Below are 19,436 nucleotides of genomic sequence, written 5' to 3'. Positions count from 1 at the left end.
CTGAGACTTACTGTATATAAAGTTGTTGAAAAGGAGGATAATGTATGATAAAGAAAAACAATCAAAAGAGTGCCGTTATGAAAAATGCATTTATTAAAAAAAAATATGGAACCCACACAATGAGAAACCAGTTTTGTTAAAATAATGTAAACAAAAAAGACGAGTGGTCCCATTACAACCAGCATCCATTGAACAGATTAAAGCCCTTATCCAGCACCTTACTTTATTACATCATCTCTTCCATTTGAAGTCAGTTACTGTCTATTTCCCATTTTTACCAGACTGTGAAAAGATGAAAATGGCGACAGCAGACACAGAGGCCTGAATAGGATGTATGAGTGGTTAATTATAGTATCAGACGGGTTTTTTTCTCACGCATTTAAACGCTTGTTTGTCAAGACGGATAAGGCACAATGTGAATTCATAACCCTAAAAAAAGGCGTCCGAGACAGCAAAGTGGTTAAAAGAAAACATTTCTCCCACGTGTCACACTAGTGCTACTGTTAGTGGTGTTCGCCTGAGACCGCTCAATGACACGCTGTACAACCCATCATCTTCTCAAATTCAAGTCAGAGACACTTTGGTTGTGCTTAGAGGAGCTCTGAGTACTTCTAGCTCCTTTAAGTTTCTTAGTTTTAAATCCATTATAATAAATACTGCAGGTTTGGCAGCACAAGGTGAGTAGAAAATGATCGTTTACATATCATATAAGATTTCCTTTTGTGCAACAGCGGAACATTTCTAAAGGGCAAAGATACAGTTTGGTTAAAGTATTCACAAAAATCTTTAAGTTTACTCTCCTGTACATTAGATTCTATCCTATATTATTGTGTAGACATGGGCCTTTTACACATATATTGGTATTACATGTGTTTTCTTATGTGTGCCAACATGAAAGATGTTTACATAATTGTAGAAAACATTGCTCGGGGGGGTTCATGTTATTGTTTCCCCCCCAGAAAATCATGCTTTAACTCTTAATAACAAATAGTTTCATGAATAAAATCACTTCATGGGATAGGATAGCCGTGTCAGGCCAATCCGGTGCTGTTACTATTGGTACTATTCAATTCCCTGTTTACGTACATAGATATATGTGTACTTCATTATGGTTTCCCAACTTTGGGAACCAATGGTTTGCTCACAAGAAGATGGCGTGTCAGCTGTTAGGAGGTTTGTTTACACTTGCTACACAGAAGTCATCGCTTCTTGCATTATCTGCAAAGTTGTGACATTTCACCTACAGAAAACAATGTGCATCGTTTACTTTCACACACTGACTGCATACAGTTTAGTTAGTGAACACTGGTATAAGACTGGTACTTGGTATCAGCTGATACCCACAGCAGAGATATCTGCACGTAGACTGAGAAAAGTCACAAAGGTTCACAACTGTTATATAACTGTATAATACTCTCAGTACTGTCTGCACATGTGAGAGTGATGGTCCTCTCTAGAAGTGATGGACAATGTATAATAAAGTCATGTTTTCTTAATAATATTATTTATAAGAAGGAAGCCACCTGAGCACCTTTGCATAGTCATATCTGTTCACTATCCAAATGGAAAAGTTCAATTATCATTACAGCTAAAAATTCAATATATCAGCTGCCATAATCACATTCTGCTATTTCTTCATTCTGAAGTCAGTATTGGTCTTAAAAAATCTCATATCGGACCAGCTGTACCCCTAACTCTGCTTATGGCTGCACTGAGAATAAGAGGCCATACTTACACATAGAAAAGTCTTTGAGATGAAAATAAAAAAATAAATATATGAATTGCACGAGGTTTATCACTAGTTGGAAAGCCCTAATAAAGTCACAAGTCTAAAAACTCCAAAGAGTTCCTTTGTGTTTTGTAAGACAGACAAGGCTAGTCTAGTGGTATCTCTATGACGTCCTCCTCGATGATCTCCCCCTGTGGGACAGGGACATGCTCCGTGGGGGTTGTCTTGCAGCTCAGCCCTGCGAAGGGGCTGCACCAGGACAGAGAGAAGGGGCCACCGAACGCCATCCGCATGGCCTCCCAACATGGCACCTTCCCCCACTTCCCCGTCTCTCCCTTCAAACGCTCGATTCCCTGAGGAAGACAATTAAAAAAAAAAACAGTCTGTAGTGAAAGATGCTGAGCCAAACAGGACTGGATGTCTGTCGTTTCCTTCATGCACTTTTTCATCACAACACTGACGACGATGATTTCTTGAACTGCGACAACACAGTATGATTTAACTCTTTGGGCCTGTTTCTCAAAACAAATTGGACTTAAGATGTTCAGACGAGGGCTTAAAGTGATCCATGTCTGCTTTGATTGACAGGTGAATGCTGCCAGCCGTCTTCTTAATGCCATCTTAGAAAATTCAGTCATTTAACCGCTAGAGCGTCTTGGTGCTTAAGTTCCTAGTTTCCTTTTTTTTGTGGTTCACTCACTGGCCACGTAAGAAGTCTGTGCTCCAGTATTCATGTTTTTTGAAAGTCTATCATATTTGTATTTACATTTCCCACTTCACTAGCAGGTATAAGGACCAGCAGCCACCATGCATGGTCTGTTAGCTTTTTAAGTGTTTCTCATACACTGATTTATTGGTCAAAGTCTGTACATCAGAGGCAGGATTGTTGTTGGCTTCTCCCTGCAGAGAAGACTGTTAGACGTAGTGATGACTAACCAGCTGTTAGAAGTTACCCAGCTGTACCGTTCCCCCAATGCCTTCTCTCCCTACACTGAATCTGCTGCGTTCCACTAGCTGTCATTGCATCTCATGAGAGAATCTCAATCTGCAGTCAGAAGATGTTTAAGCCACCAGGTGCAGTCATGATGGGTACATCCATAAACCAAAAACATATTTTGCAGTAATTTAACTGAAATAAACAAGTTGAAAGGATGCCCAAATAGCCAAACATGAGATTTTACAAGATTTTTCAAAATGTGTAAAATTAATGCTAGTATTTAAACTTGTTTCTGATGCAACCTCAGCACTGCAGCATCACAAGAATTGTCCACTGGAGTTGGAAAAAGGTCATGAAATGATGCCTCACTGACAATGTCCTGATCACAAATGTGCCGAGTGAAAAATGCTTGGCCCAGATGATCGGAGCACATCTGAATAGTATACGCTGATCTGGATGTATCTCCTGAGTCACACTGTCCTTGCACCTCAGAAATATACTGAAAAGATTGTCATTAGCTGATGTGAGGCTTCAGCAGAGTGAAATAAAGTCAGTGAGTACCTTTGACCTGATCATTATCAGCAGGTATACCGTCACCGCTTCTCAAGGTCCCTTTCTTACACGGTTTGTTATAGTAACAACGTCTCTGGCTGCGATGTATTTAGGTTAAGAACAAATTCATTTCTGTCAGGACCTAAAGACAATTTCAACCAAAATCTTAAAAAGTGTATGTGGAGAAAATTACCAACCTGCCTTTAAGGGTTGCATTTAAATATTTTAAGACTATCCTTTAAATCTTTTTTTTCACTTTGTACTGAGAAACCTGCCCAAAATGCAATAAAACACTGTATGAAATGATTCACATGCACTCTAAATATAAAGAAAAAAAAGCCTGTGGAAAAAGCTAAGATGTCTTATGGTCACAGTGCATGCACCAGATCTCACTCAGTTTTTCATTATGTTTGGTTGAAAACAGAAAGAGCAAAAAAATAAAATAAGACATGTAGCGCACTTTGGTCTTCAGGTTGAAATCTGCATGCTTGTGATGTGTTAAGCTTAACTGGACAGCATAGTGACCTTTATTGCAGCTTACCTCTCCTTAAGTCTACAAAGAGTTGTCTGCTTCAGAAAGCGTTTGGCAGAGCAAGTTATCAACCAAAGCAAATGCATGAGTGTGGAGAGAACATTGAATGGGAAAGAGGTAGATTACAGACAGTACAGTGGGGACAGAATGAAAGACAAGGACAGAGGGGGAGTTCAACAATACAGGGTGTGAGAGGACTGAATGCAGGAGAAGTGGAAACCTCTGGTTTAACATCGTTTGATCAAAACAAAGGCACAAACATATTATTGGGAAGCAACCTGCCCTCCTCACTTGAAGGACATTCATACAGTCAGAAAAGCAAGCAAACGCACTCTTTGCATCGCAACTGAGAAGTATTTATTCTCTGCGCATGTGCTGAAAGATCTTCAGAATATTTAGAAAGAATTTAAATTTCAGTAAAAAAACAAATCATCTTTTCTCCATCACTCTCACCAGCAGGACTTGGCACCATCATACCAGCAGGGATTCACATACATTACTAAACTAGCCTTCACCTGTACAATGCATTCAGATACCAAAGATACATACAATATTATGTAAACAAAGAAAGGAAGAATAAAATGCAAACATTAGAACAGAGCAGAACAAATCTTAAATGATAAATATAAAGTGCAAATGAACCTTTTAAATACTCATATGAATGAGGAATACTAAATTATGTACTTTGATATGAATTGCAAAAGTCCAGAAATAGAGTCCAGCTAATGTCCCGCTGTACAGGTTTACATTTCATATGGTGCTTCTCTGTATCCATTTGGTTTTAACCAGCAAATACCATATTAAAGCAAAGCCAGAGTCCCTTTTTTGATGATTTTCATTTCAAAGCTTACCAAATTAGTCACGTAATTGTGGGGGTCATTAAATCCAAAATGCAAAACATTAAAACACAGCATGGGTTTAAACCACAGAGGCTCTTTTGCAGTCTACTGTTCATGCACCAAACACAAACGAGGAGTGTTTGTGACTGTGTTGGCAGCCAAACCTTTCATCAAAAAAGGGAGGTTGAGCTTTTTAGAGTGCTGTGATTGACAGTCTGGTAACCCTATCCACATCATTTTAACGATCATGTTTTACTGCTGACAAACAAGCTGCGACTGAGATTTAGACTGACCATAACCATTTGTCCTCATTAAGCCCTGAAATAAGCATTACTTTAAACTTTCCAAGAGGTCATAAATCTCCAGCAACACTCGTAGTATGAAGATCATCTTTATTAACTTGATTGGTCTAATACGGTTGCTCTTCATAATACAAGTGTTGCTGGAGCTTTTCGACCTCTTCAAGTCTTTCTCTCTCCATGCACCTTGGTAGTTGGTCAAGTTTTTCCAGAATATAACCTACTCTGCTCTATCCAACAGAATCCAAAATCAAAATTCAACCGTGCTATGGCCTAGGACAGTTTTTAAGCAAACAAAATCTTACTGTCTTGTTTGAGTTAAGAAAAAAAAAAATCAACATCACTACTCTTCAACAAAAGCTTTGTTTGTGTCAAGCATGTATCAGAGAGGAATCAGAGAGGACGCTCACCGTTGTGCAAACTGTATTGTAGTTATTAAAGTCAATAAACACTTAAACTCCCTTTCTTTACCTCGTTTGCAGTAACCCCAGAAGAAGACTTCAGCTGTGGTGCTCAAATACGACGCCCTGTTAAGGGACCACTTTCCTTTTTGAATTACAAGTAGTGATACTTTGTAAAAGGATCCCGATGAGTTTCATGGGATGCAGATTCTTAATGATGAAAAAATTGAGCACTTGTATTACACTGGGAAGTAGCTATCACATTTGTATCGGAAGATATTATTTTGATTAGTAAATCTTAAACCATTTTTCCTAAAATGGTTTAATAAAATAATTTATCAATCACAACTTGTCAAATATCCACAGCTATGCTGGAAAACTGTTCCTTTATGAGCTGTATTTGGCACCATTTAAAATAGCTAGCCCCAAAAGAACCTGTTTGCACAAATTCCCCAACTAGAGATTTTAGAACCCAGAAAGTACCTCGAAATTAATCGAATCCATTTTAGGGGGATCTGATTAAACCTCTTGCTCCTAAATTCCACCAGATATGTGTTCGACTTTAGTCGTGCTTCCACTGGCCTTGCTGCACTTGGTTTCAGCTCTGGCAGTACAAACCCCTTTGCAGCAGATATGCAAAGCTTTTATTTTTTCCGGATGCCGGAGCATGGCGCATCTAATTACCACAGTGCAGATCGAACAGGACAGGAAGTCAGACACCGAAACATCATTAAGACATCCGGTTTATTTTCTGAATAAAACACTACATTTTTACGGTTATTTTTTATGTCCACTAACGGTTGGGAACAATGACCTTATGTCATTACCGGTGGGTGTAGACGAATGAGGGAGCGTACCAGAGCGGAGCTGACGCACAACGCACACATATCTGGTGGAAGTTCTGGGTTACAGTCGACATCAGGAGCTCCTACAGAGTACTGTCAGACCATAGAATAGTTAAGTGGACCCCCCCCCCCCCACCTTGTCATCACTTATCAGCACACCAAGTAATGTTTTGGAGTCTCAGGATGAATATGTCACATTCACATTTTTATGTGATCCTCTTGTTTTTTGGAGCCAGTGTTAACCATGTATACAGTTTCATTATTTTCAGACTTCTAAATAATTTCAGTAATCAGTGGAGTCGCCCACTACTGGTCATTAGAAAGAATGCAGGTTTAAGGCACTTCTGCATTGCTTTGTAGGCTATATTTTTAGCATCCATTTGTGTGACAAGAAGGAAGTTTAAATGGTCAATTCATCTAAATTACCCAGAAACCCATTTTTTTCACTCACATCTTGGTGTCATGTAGCCATGCTGATAGATTTGTTTACAGTAACTACTGGATATAAATGGGATCTTGGTTGGCTTTCATGTTTTAAACACTGACATCTAAAAAGGATGATGTGTGGGTTACTCGGGACGAACCAAAGATCATATAGCAAAAATAGTTTGGTTTGAAATACTGTATGTACATTCTTGTACCTTATGTTACCTTGATTTTATGATGGAAATTCAAACTGTCAATAATTTGCTTTGATGTCATTATTTGTGTAGGCTTAAAATATTCCCTTTGGACTAAACCTTATAGTTATGGCTGCCCCCCCTTCTTTCTCTTTTTATTGATATGCATTAACTTCCCATTTATGCGTGTTACTAACTTGTGCTCCTTTGTCCCAAAAGGTTGCTCCGGAACATTGTTGGGACCAAAGTGGATCTACTTGATTCCAACTGCTACAATTTATATAATTTGTTCTTATATTTTGATTTTTAGGGTGTTCATGCTAATCCTTAAGGTTAAAGGAATTTATTTGAATGCATATATACATAGTTTTAGCATTATTACTGGCATATAGTCATAAGTGTGTATTGGTTGTATGTAAAAGAGTATGATCTAGACTAACTTTTACTTTGATTTTGCCCTATATAAACAAAAAACTGTTCGATTGATTACTCAGGTTCTTAAAACATGGTGGCACTGGTCTTTGACATTTTATAGATGAATAGATTAATCAAGAAAAAAAAATGCAGTGGGCTCAGAACCTCGACCCCAAACTAAAACCATCCTCATGGGCTGGACACCGCAGGATATAAGTGAAAAAAAACGTCTTTTGGTGGAATTCAGCTGAACTTGAAACTTCAACAGAGAAAAGAGTAAACCAAGCAGGAAAAGAGAAGGCTTCTGATACAACAACAGAAATAGAAACGGCTCAGAAAAAAAAAAAACAGATTCATCACAGTGTCTTTGAAAACAGGATTCACAAACTAAAAAAAGTGTTTTCTTTTTCTCTGCAACTCAACTCACCCAAGGCAACACAAGAATAAACGTATAGCGCACTTAGTTGGCAACACAAAAAGCAGATGGAAGGCGGTCCACAGCTAGCGTGGGAGATAAATCATGTTCATCATTTGGAGCAACAGACTGCCATAGCTCGGCTCTGTGGGTCTGAGCAGGGCTTCCCACTCTGGTTCTGATACAGCCGCCTCGTCTCCCTGCGCTGAGCTCTCACACCACATACTGATAGGTCTCAGCCTTCCCATGGTCAGGGGTGGAGAAGGGACTAAACCACAAAAAGGAGAAAGGGTGTCCAAATACCGCCCTCATGTTCATCCACTTAGTTTTTTTAGCCCATCTTCTCTCTTCCTTTTTCAACTGCTCTATGCCCTGAAAACGAGAGACAACCACACTTCAGTTGGTTGGCTTTTGTCAATCAGTCAGTCAGTGATCACAATCCTATTTTTTTAATCAACCCACTAACAAAAGAAAAAAAACTATTTTTGGAAACTGATTTGGTTCACAAACCCAGTGTGAAAAAGGTGATTTCTCTACAGGCATTATGTAGCATTTTCGGCCCTATTAAGAGGTCTTCACAGATCAAATGACAGACCTGTATCCTACTACGTCTCTCTTATATACCAATAAGCAAGTCTGGGCACAGTTCCCCACCTCATCTTGGTCATCAGACTTTGAGCACTTTTCCCCCCAAAAGTTTGAACTTAATGGAAATAGGGGTTTCTACCCCTATTCTTTTCAAACTTAGTGACAATGAATGTTTTAACGTCTTTCATGAAATCTCAGGCCAAGCTTTCTGTGTGTAAATGTTGCATGTGATAATTTGAATGTTTAAATGACCAACAAAATCCTTTGGCTGGTTTATTGTCTGTGCTTTGTGCTTCTGATATTCTTGGAATTCTATGTCTCCCTTGGAAGAATTCTCTGAACCCAATGAATGCATCCTTGTTAAATGATTAACTTCATCATTTATTTAGAGATCCTTGAAATCTGTTCTGTGATTCATAGGAAATCTTTCCTTCAAGATATGGACCCCACCCAGAGTATTTCTGGAAGGAGCAAGACCAGAGACTTGTGACAGTTCTGGTATCTATTTTATAAGCCTTGCCTAAACACAAACTGGGGCCTAAAACTGGTGTATGCCCTCCTACCCACTGTATATGGTTTATAAGAACAAACCTGACAGGAAAATGTGCTCAGCAGTAAGCTAACTCTGACCCATGTATTCTGACATCAGAGATAGAAATCTATTTTTTTTTTAAAAGTCTGCCAGCTTAAAAGTAAGGGTGATCATAAAAGTTGACAGGATTTTTGAGCATCATATCAATTATGTTGTCAAAAGTCTCAATACTTAAATATCCATGCCATGTGTTTAACAGTATGCATATTGATTTAATTTAACATTCAATGTGATTAAGAAAAGTACTGAAGACCTTAAAAAACACAACTACAATTAGATTTATTAAGAATTATATTGTGTTTAAGGATTAGCTTTCTGTGGTTGCTGCCACAAGCCAAAGAGAGCAGCAGAAGTCAAGTGACAGGGGGAGGGTTTAAATATTATGCAAAACACATTCTACCATGTTTTACAAACACTAATATGTGTCCCTAGTCTTTCTGAAAACCCCCCAATTATGAGAAAAGTCCATCCTCTCCGTCTTTTCAGAAAATGTGTGCTCAAACGGGCCGATTTTCCCTTCATGACATCACAAAGGGCAGTAACCCCTCCCCCAGGTGGGTGACACTCCCACAGCTATGTGTTTGTTCTGCCCTCTGAGTCTGCCTTCTCACCTTAAACAATAGAGCATGGTGCTAGTAAGCCCAAGCCACCCAGCCCTTCCAGAGAGGGGCGTGGTCGGACACAAGTCAGTTACATTTAAAGCTAAAATTCCTACATGGAGAGTGTACTTAATTAAATAATATCTAACACTAACAAACATTAAATTGTAAACAATGTTTTCTAGTGTGGACCACTGTTTACTGAGCAGTGATTCTCTGCTACATGTGCCGCAGACAGTGCTCAGAGGATTGTTGAATAAGGAGTTGGAGCGTGCTTGCTGATAAAAAACTGATAACGTGATGATAACAATATTCTGAAATCACAACAAGAATAGTTGTCTTCCTGAATTGATCTGAAAAAAGCAGTAATCACCATTGATAATCACTTCATACTGATTAATCTATTGGCTGTAATTTTCTACATTATATACGTAGGTTGTATAGGTATGTTACACACAGCACTCACAAGTGTCTATTATGATCACCGCTGAACATGGGTCTCCATAATTTTGAGTAGAAATGGTATCTGCTGTTAAAGAATGACACCTGAGTCAGACCCCTTTGACCATAGTAAAACATTTGACCTTCTGCGTGGATCGCTATTAGGCTATCAGATTCAACGGTCTGGGTTGACCTGTGAAGACCTCTAGTCCTGTTGCCTTTCCCTCTGTGTGCTGTACAGTCCCTTACCTCGATTAAATAATCAAAAGTCTCCCATGTATCTGAGTTGCAGACAAAAAGAAGTTCGGTTTGGTGAGCTCCAATTCATAGCTTTCAGTGACGTCACCAGCGTGGAGGGCTGGAGGGCAAAACAAAGCTCAGGAAAGTAACGGCCACCGTTGAAAACCCGATGGAACTGCAGTGCGGGCTTTTAATTAAACATCTACTATAAACGACACGTTTACATCTCCTGACAACCAAAGCAAAACTAAGATATTAAGATAAACTTTGAGTTTGGGCCACTTGGCGATACTTTAACAACACACGGGACACTATTTATATCGCTAGAAACGGCAAAGTCCGTGCCGGTGTTACGGTTAAAAGAGTTACCAGGTTAACTGATGACTGTCAGCCGAGTGAGTCTGGTTGTCGTACGTTAGATGTCCTAACGAAAGCCTATTTGTTTAGCTTTCATTAAAACATATCTCATAAGTAATAATGACATTATGATAATACAAAACCGGAAAAAAAGAGGCATTTGTTAGGACACTTTCAGTCAACTTTGTCTAAAAGTCATCAGTTAACATGGTCACGCTTTTAACCGTAACACGAGAGCATCACTTCAGTGGTATTGCTGATATTTAGAGGATAATCCCTCTCCTTACATCTCTGTAGGATGAAAGTCTACAAACATACAGGCAGCTTTATGTATTATTGATCGGTCTGGGTCGATAATGCTGCTGTTTGAGAAGTGAAGGGCAAGAAATTCCTCATCATTCAAGCATCGGTGAGTGCTAATTAGGTAACATTAATGTAAGTTAAAGGCAGGAATATTTAGATTTAGTCAACACTATATTAAATGTCAGGATGAGGAGATGTCCTATGTTTCCCGTCACAGGGGCCGCGGAGGGTCTAACTGCATTAATCCACAAACGTCCTCCTGTATTTCATTTGAAAAATTAAAAAATAAAACAGATAAAAACACGTAGGGGGCAACTGAGACCAGTAACTTCTCAGTAGCGTACAGTGGTAGAGAGCCTTTCTTGCCCTCCAAGTGGGAGGTTCCATAAGAGAGTGACGTCAAGTGAAAGCTATGAATACACTGGCACATCAACAGGCTGAGTGATTTTAGGATGGCACCAAACTACAAAGAGGGGACACTGATTCCTTCACCCACTGATACATGGACAAATTCATCATTTGATGAAAATTAATTTGCAGCTTTAAAATACATCACTTCGCAATTTCAAACTATATCTTCTACCTCTTTGGCTGCAACAAAAAGTTAAAACTCAGTTATTTCATGACTCATAGAGGCTTGATGTCTGGCCTGCAGTACTGACTTTCACCACAAACAGGCACTTTTGTGTGTGTGACACAAAAAGTACTCAATAGAGAAGTTTATTTTCTTTTCGCAGTGACTCACATTTAACCACAGCTTGAAATTTGTACCATGTTATTCTATATCAGTCATCAAAACGAGAGACATGCCATAGCTGTTAACAGTTTGAACTAGAAAAAGAGGGTTAACTTTGCTCAAGTAAAAAAAAAAAGCAGCAGGGAGAAGAGCAGGAGGAAGTAGTGAAACAGGAAATAAGAGGTCAGGAAGAGAGGACTGTTGGTTAATACATGGATCACTTACGGTCTCGTCGGTACAGATGGAGTGGACTTGGGTGCCGAACATCACAGAAGTGAAGATGAGAAAGAGGAGAGCCTCAAAGCACAGGAGTATGAGGAGGATGACTGTAGCTGGAGGAGAGAAGGTACTGCACTCTGGGGGATGGAGGGAAATGGAGGAAGATATATGAAGGGGCATATGAGGAACTGCTAGATACTAACATCAGATAAACTACCACAATCCCACTGGGAACACAGCAGCACTACAGTGAGGATGTAAATCTTTAATGCAGCGCTAGGTCCACTGGCCACCTAGTGAAGGTGCTTTAGTAACAGGGGAAGACAAGTGGGTGTTCAACATCAATATGATTAGGTTGCATTGTTGAGCAGGGGAGGCCAAAAGTCTTGACTTAAATTGAAGACGGATCATTTTTTTTAAGCTTTGCATATGGGGGCTTGAAATGTGCATTAGCAGTTGTTAGCATAATGTTGGACTTATTAAATATATATGACAAGGAAAAGTGGATTCATTAACTGAATCTCCAACACATGTTTTCAGACCCTAAGACAAGGGGAATTGTTGAAAGGCTGAATCCTCCCAAGCATTTTGTTAGATAAATCAAATGTAGCGGTTACATACTGTAGATAGACGCTTCAGCTATTTGTTTTGTTTTTACAGTTCAGCTCCACACTTATATCAGCCTGTATGAGTCCCATTTGCTCCTTCACAACAAAGTTGCTGTAAGCCAGATAATAAAACATGTCATGCTGTTTTCAAACTAACATAGTTCTTCAAGTTATTGCATTGTAACTTAACGAAATAGTTAATTCTCAGTAGTAGTAAGTTTCAGCACTAGTCTCAGATCTGAAGACCTCTTGAGAGACGGATTTTTAATTAGACATTGCTTAATCTTTTTTCAACTGGCTTTAATGACTTTGTCTTTTTTCATGGAGAGGAGTAGACTTCTGTAAATTATTTGGCTGACAGAAAAAGAACATTGTGAACAAGGTCAGGGGGAGATGCTTTCATAAAAGCAGACCAAACTCCTAAAAAGGAGGCTTAGCTCACAGTCTTGCCACTCCAATAGGAAACAATAGAATCAGGCTGATTTTGTCGCCAACGCTCGCATGCTGTTAGGACACGGTGTCAGGGTCTTCTTGACTTAAGATTTAAAATGTTTGCTTTTAGAGTGCAACCCTTTAAGTTTATATAGAAAAGGGATAACAATGTATATTGTTTTAGACAGCTGATAAAAAAGAGCATCCCAATTGAAGATATTTCACAGGAAGATGATTAGAAATAACAGAGTTACTTTTTAAAGAGAACACTCACTTGTCCAATCGTCTTCAAAGCAGTTGAGGAAATGGAAGACCACCATGACCAGAGAATGGAGAGAGATGAGTGCAATGTACATCTAGGTTAAAAAAAAAAAGGACGAGAAAGAAGACCCAATAAATAAACATCCACCACTTTCCAGTCACTGTAAACAAATCCAATCTGCACACATACTGCACAACAGCAATGGTGTTGCACGTCACACCTCCTTTAGATTTTTTTCTTATAGTCGGTTTTGTAACCTTGGGTTTATTATTTGAACATTAGCCACTAAAAGCCCAGACTTAGTATAAAATATATCTAATGGCACATTAGCCTCTGAAAACATCTGATCAACAACATTATAAAAGACTCACTCTCAAAGGGAACTTACTGTGAAAAGCACAAAATACTTTTGGTTGTTCTCCCCGACACAGTTATTTACCCAGGGGCAGTGGTGGTCCATCTTCCTTATGCAGCGTTTGCAAACACTGTGAGAGATACAGCAAGTTAGGCTTGTAATAAACAAGATAAATAAAATACAAAATCAACAGCCTACTAAATCAAATTAAAAAATAATGCTTTAAAAAGGCAAAATTAAAAGAGGAACTTTCTTGTTCACAAATAAACCACTGTACAGTATTTCTTAAAACAGGTTGACTTCTTCACTGCACCAAAACACTGCAGTCGTAAGTGTTGGATTAGGTTTGGGAGTGCCAACGCAGCAGTGAGTTGCATATCCTGTTTGCCCTACCTGCAGTGGTGTGCTCGGTCAGGCTTGATGCTGCAGCACTTGGGACATTTGTAGACCACCTGCCCTGGTTTCAGCTGAAGGCTCTCAATGTATTCCTTTGTAGCATTTCCTTTTGGCACGGCTCCCTATAAAGAAACAAGAGCACACTAACTTCAGCATAGTCTGAAGCTCATTAACAAGCATTATTAAACATTTATAAGTCCTTTGTTCCCTTATTCAGGACTAGAAACATAAACTTGTCAGCATGTTTATTGAAGTTATTGTATGTATAAATAATTCTTTCACTTACAGGGTCAGTGCACATTGCTCTAAGGTGTGAAGCAAAGGCGAGGAAGGCGAAAGTGTTGAACAGGGTCCCATTCACAATGCTGTATGTCAGATTCTTGGAGGGCAGCAACATCACAAAAAGCACCACAAACTCTGCATAAAACACCAGCAGCCAGGTGATGACAGCACACACGATGCCGCAGGCATCCCTGATGAACCACATGGCAGAGGCAGAGGACGACGTGATGACGTCTTTGGAGATGGGAATGCGCTGCTCGGTCTGTATGCAGGTGGTCCCTGACCCGGTCCCTGCTAGCCCACGCCCATGCTCCACATCCCTGCATCTGTGCACCGGGCTCTTCATCCTTCATCTAAGCTATTACCCTGCTGTTGCAGCCAGCAGACCTACTGTACATTCAGGCTTCAGTCTGGGTCACCGCATGCTGGGGGAGAGAAGCAGGAGAGTACTTGTTAAGGGTGAGTCAAAGTTTAGTTCCTTAGAGAAGAGTTAGACAAACCAATGAGACCGAATATCAAAGGTCTCCGTGTTGTGTAACAGAAGAGATTGGGGATCTCACCTGAAACTGAAGCCCTATTCAGAGTGCGATTTCACAACAGCGTAATACTGGTGTCCCAGTCTGTGAATTCACATTGCGTTACTGCCTCTGTTTGTCCCTCTAAAGGGGGTATTATATCTGATGTGACCGGGCAGTCTGACAAAGACTTCCTCAGTTACAACTGTGTTGTCAGCCTACAGCTCCAATGATAAATGGCGGATCACAGTAGAGTTGATCCATAATCTCTTCAGATCACCCTCGTGGTTAGAACAGCATGCGATTGATGGAGAAGTAATCGTCATGGTGTAAAAGAAATATGCCACTAAGTCCATGTGTAGAGTCGCAGTGAAAAGAAGCCTGCATTAAAGTAGGAAGACAATTTAGTCTTTATAAAATATTTTGAATTGAAGTTTTTTGAGGATTTTCACATATTAATGACCATAAAATGCTGATATTACTTTGTGTAAAGTTACTCTGAATCAAACAGTACTTTTCTCCTCCTACTCTCATCTTGCTTGTGTTTATCATTACGTATCAGTTAGGTGAAGGGTGGCAACTTAGCGCATTATCAACGTTAGTAAAATTTCTCTCAGCCTGTTCAGTCCCAAAACTGAACATACAGTATAGTCCCTAAACGCACACTCTTACACTGCTGAGTCTAATTTTCAAACTCATTTTGGTGGATTGACAAACCATTTATTTTCACTGTTTTCCCCTTATTCAGTAAACATCAAGTTTCTTCTGTAGTGGAAGTGAAATTCAATGGACCTTCTTTCTTTGATAAACAGACACTAGTGCAGACACTAGTTGCTACCCATAAGATGCTACTTTCTTTTTTTTAAGATTTATTTTTGGGATTTTTGTGCCTTTTTAATGGAGAGATAGGACAGTGGATAGAGTCAGAAATCAGGGAGAGAGAGTGGGGAATGACATGCAGGAAAGAAGCCACAGGTGGGGTGTGAACCCGGGCCGCCCGCTTGAGACGATAGCCTCCATACCTGGGGCGTGCGCACTAACCACTTAACCACCAGCGCCCCAAGATGCTACTTTCTTACTGGTACACAATCAATGGGCAACATAAGAAAACATCTTCAACTGTGTGTTACATTTCAGACAAATGTTTATTTTGTATACATCTACTAAATCAGAGTATACATAGAATGGCTTAAGATCATAATGACAGTCAGCCACTCACATCTTACGAGCATTAGTAAAGCATTATTGTATCATGTTGTATGCGTCATTTTAAAGCCTGTATCCACCAACACCGTTGTCATGCATCCATATCTTTTTAGAAAACCATTGTTTGATTCAATTGCATCGAAAAAACCAGGTGGAAAACAAAATCCCTTTGCAAATATTAAGAGGAATTCCTGAGTTCCACAGTAACAGGAAATGCTGTTTGAAACTAAACTGTCCTGTTCTGTCAGTGGAAGTGGAAAAACAAAAACCCCTCCTGACATTGATCACAAAAAGACACCTCCAATTAATCCCTGCACAAAATGAAGAGTACACCCACTGCTTCAGGCACCACTACACCCCTGCCAAAAGGTGAAAGCCTCTGACAAAGCTGTTTTCAAATGCAGCTCTGAGCAGCACCAGTGTCTGTGCCACATAACCTGCAGGGGTTATGAGGAGGCCCCGATGCTCATCATAACCTTTAAACAGCCACTTTATACACCTTTAAAAAAAAAAGATAATCTTCCAAGTACTATAATATGTTAAATTAAAAGCCATTATACGATTTAAAAATGTAACTTAGTGCAATACAGTTGTCAATGAATTGATGTTTGGTAATGATCACCCACTCTCGTACATGGGTCGTTTTGTTTTGCAGGTTTAGGTTTGTTAGGTAAACAAGCTAAACGGGTTCTCTTTAGACAGGTGATACTTCTTCAGTCTGCTTTTTTTATATCAGTGCAAGGACGTTTATAGGCCTGTTTCGAATTCAAACCTCACAGAAATCAACAAAATCCGCACATATTTGTTGATGTATGGTTCACGTTGACGTCAATTAACGTAAGCTAGCTGCGTTGCTACCGTCCGTTTCAGATTTAGCATCTACTAACCTGTTTGTATTTTCCTGTCAGCGTCATTCTCTTCAGCTACACGCGTATGAGAAGGTTTGGAAAGTCGTTCTGCATTCTCTTTGTATTTACTATTCTACATTTCGCTTTATCTCACCTTAAACACGAGCATCCTTCGGACGCTTTCGTAGATGCTGCCGAGTACCCGGTCGCCCTCTCTGACGATGACGTGCTTACGCTCCTTCAACAATAACAGGACGTCATGACGCACGGAAATTGAGCCAATGAGATCATCAGAAAGGTTTCTAGGCCTTACACGTCAGAGAACATGCCCAGACACACCTACTTATTTCATCCATTTAGCCTGCTACTATCCTCTTATTCTATAAAAAAAAAGTATATACATAATTATATTGTCATTCAAGATGTTATATTTAAAAGAATAGCATGCACAACAAAGTTGGAAAATCCTATGATAAGATAAGATAAGATAAGATAAGATAAGACACTTTATTGTCATTGTATGCGATACAACAACATTTGGTTGGTGACAAACAGCCCAGCAGCCATCTGAGATAAAAATAAGAAAAAATAAGATAAAAAAAATATATATTAAAATATATTAAAACAGCAGGTTAGGCACATACAACAGCACACAATATAACTACAGGAATAATAGTTATTGCACAGAGTAACCATATTGCAGCATGTTTAAAGTGCAGTAGTGCTAAATTTTTTCAAGTCAGTTCTTAGCAGCTCTGGGGAAGTGGGGGGGGTGATGGACACTACAGCTCGGGGGAAGAAGCTGTTCCTCAGTCTGTTAGACCTGGTTGTAATGGTGCGATACCTCTTTCCAGATGGTAGGGGGACAAACAGTCTGTTTCCTGGGTGTGTTGTGTCTTTGCTGATGTTATAGTTGCTCTCCTTTTGTAGGCGGCCAGCATACACAGCATCAAGGTCTGGAAGCACAGCTCCTGTGATCCCCTGCGCTGTTCTTACGATCCGAGTCAAGTCCTTGCAGTTTTCTGCTGTGCAGCTGGCGTACCGCACGGTGACACATTGACAGAGGATGCTTTCTGTTGTGCTTCTGTAGAAGTAGAAGTATGAGGTGGCATTTCAAGTTTGAAAGGAACTCTAAAGATGCCATTGGCAAACTACCCTATGGTAAAAAATCTAAATGATATCGGCTATGTCCAATAAATTCAACTGTTAGCATTAAACTACATTTATTTGTTCAGGAAATGGAAATTGTATTGCTTTGATAAAGTAACTTTCTTTGACCCTATCCAATAGAAAATTTGGTGTTGAATAACAGACACCAATGTTTTTTAATCCAGCTATACATAGTCTATAGACTTTTGTATTAAAACAGACATGTAAGGCTTTACCTATGTAATAGAACTGGGGCATCATTATTCCTTAACAATATTTTTCACAATTAATAATGTTTGATAGTCAGCCATTTGATTGGTAGTTAACTTAAACAGTGATTGTTGAGTGCTCAGACATTATTTTCATAATGCTTCTTTTTATAAATCACATCTTTGTCAATAAATAATAAAAAATGGAAGAGCGCATCATTACTTTAGTCCTTTAAAACTTTTCATCACTAGAGGGCAGTGCCACACAAACTACTCTTAGCGTTTTGACACCTGGGTTACTCATGGATGCTAATTTTGCTGTTCTGACATTCATTGATTAAAATTGCCACGCAAAGGGAAGTTGTTAAAGCATGTGTCTTAGAGGCTGACACTCTCCATCTACTCCTACCCCTCGGGTCAACCCCGCAGGCTAAACCCATAGAACTGCTATCTGCTATTGATTAAGCTCTCTGACCTTTTAAGGCACTTAAAACTGGATAGAGGTGAGGACCAGAGACCCGAGACCAGAGACTCGAGGCCAGAGACTCGAGGCCAGAGACCTGAGACCAGACACGCTCACCGCTGCGATCCATGAACCAGAAAGGGTGAGAAGTCCGAAATAATTTACTAAATGATATCATTATGGAAAATTGCTGACCTTCATAACTAATTAATTAGCTTCTTATTGGATATTAGGGGGAAAACAGTTTTTAACATTTAATAGTCGTTTGACTGCAACAACTTAAAGGATTTGAGGACAGATAATTAAAGGGTTTGAGGTTGATTAAAAAAGGCTTGTAGGCTTGTAGAGACATTAAGAGTGTTAAAGGGAAATAAACTAATAAGTACAACTGACAAGTCAACTTAAAAAGGCATTCCTAATATTAGAAGTGTTTAAAGGGGCCTGAGTTGGAGTGTTGCTAGTATTTAACAATCAAAAGGTGAGAAAAAATATAAATAAATAATCAAGAAGGGAAGAAAACCATTAAAATGGGTTCCAAATTAAGCAAAAAATATATTAATGATGATTGTAAGGTTGATTATTTTTCTTCGAATATGTTATTTATGAAAATCCATTATGGAGAAGATGCTTTAAAACAAGTTGAAATGTGGGTGTGTGAATTTGGATTTCCTGCTCGGGGAAGCCTTAGCTTAAGACAACTGGAGCAGCTTAAAATTCATAAAAAAAAAAATAATAAGGAGAGAAAGGGGACAGATAGAAAAAAACAGACAAAAATGTAAGGCTGACTGGAAGGCTTAAAGCATGTGGCTAAATGAAGCCACTCGCAGGAACAGGAAACCATCAGGGAAAGACAACCTGCGAGCTGTAGCTGCGTGGAAATCCTTCCTTTGCAGAACATTCCTGATTGGAATGTCTTCTGACATTGCAGACTTGGTGAAACGTACCTGCATCACTTGGAGAATTGAAAAACTAACCGTTATTCGAGCACATGCCGAACATGCTGAAAATACGCTGAGAGAAATCAAGGAGAAAAAGCGGGAACAAATGGAAAAG

General features: G+C 39.4%; 1 protein-coding gene across 3 annotated transcripts; it reads right to left on the bottom strand.

Moving 5' to 3' along the window:
• Positions 1-70: 70 nt before the first annotated feature.
• LOC109987445 (palmitoyltransferase ZDHHC3) lies at positions 71-16,801 on the bottom strand. Of its 3 annotated transcripts, none has more exons than XM_020638519.2 (7): positions 16,717-16,801; positions 13,998-14,418; positions 13,709-13,833; positions 13,349-13,445; positions 12,973-13,054; positions 11,665-11,795; positions 71-2,082 (listed from the first exon to the last, which is right to left on the bottom strand). In XM_020638519.2, exons 2-7 carry the CDS (start codon positions 14,337-14,339, stop codon positions 1,876-1,878), a joined length of 984 nt encoding a protein of 327 aa, XP_020494175.2. In that variant the 5' UTR covers positions 14,340-14,418; positions 16,717-16,801; the 3' UTR covers positions 71-1,875. The 3 variants fall into 3 exon arrangements, with proteins under 3 accessions (XP_020494175.2, XP_020494176.2, XP_020494177.2); XM_020638520.2 differs by having other exon boundaries at positions 16,602-16,740; XM_020638521.3 differs by lacking the exon at positions 71-2,082 and adding an exon at positions 3,728-7,955.
• Between the last annotated feature and the right edge of the window lie 2,635 nt (positions 16,802-19,436).

The sequence above is a fragment of the Labrus bergylta genome, chromosome 8 (assembly GCF_963930695.1).
Source record: "Labrus bergylta chromosome 8, fLabBer1.1, whole genome shotgun sequence".
Classification (NCBI taxonomy): Eukaryota; Metazoa; Chordata; class Actinopteri; order Labriformes; family Labridae; genus Labrus; species Labrus bergylta.
Note: the sequence above shows the minus strand (reverse complement) of the source record. Positions and strands in the feature narration are given on the sequence as shown.

Coding starts and splice junctions, on each gene's coding strand:
- LOC109987445 (XM_020638519.2), bottom strand. CDS start 14,339: ATGAAGAGCCCGGTGCACAGATGCAGGGATGTGGAGCATGGGCGTGGG. Junction 13,834..13,997: donor GAGCAATGTGCACTGACCCT/GTAAGTGAAAGA, acceptor GTTTCTTTATAG/GGAGCCGTGCCAAAAGGAAA. Junction 13,055..13,348: donor AGTATTTTGTGCTTTTCACA/GTAAGTTCCCTT, acceptor TTTTTAACCTAG/ATGTACATTGCACTCATCTC.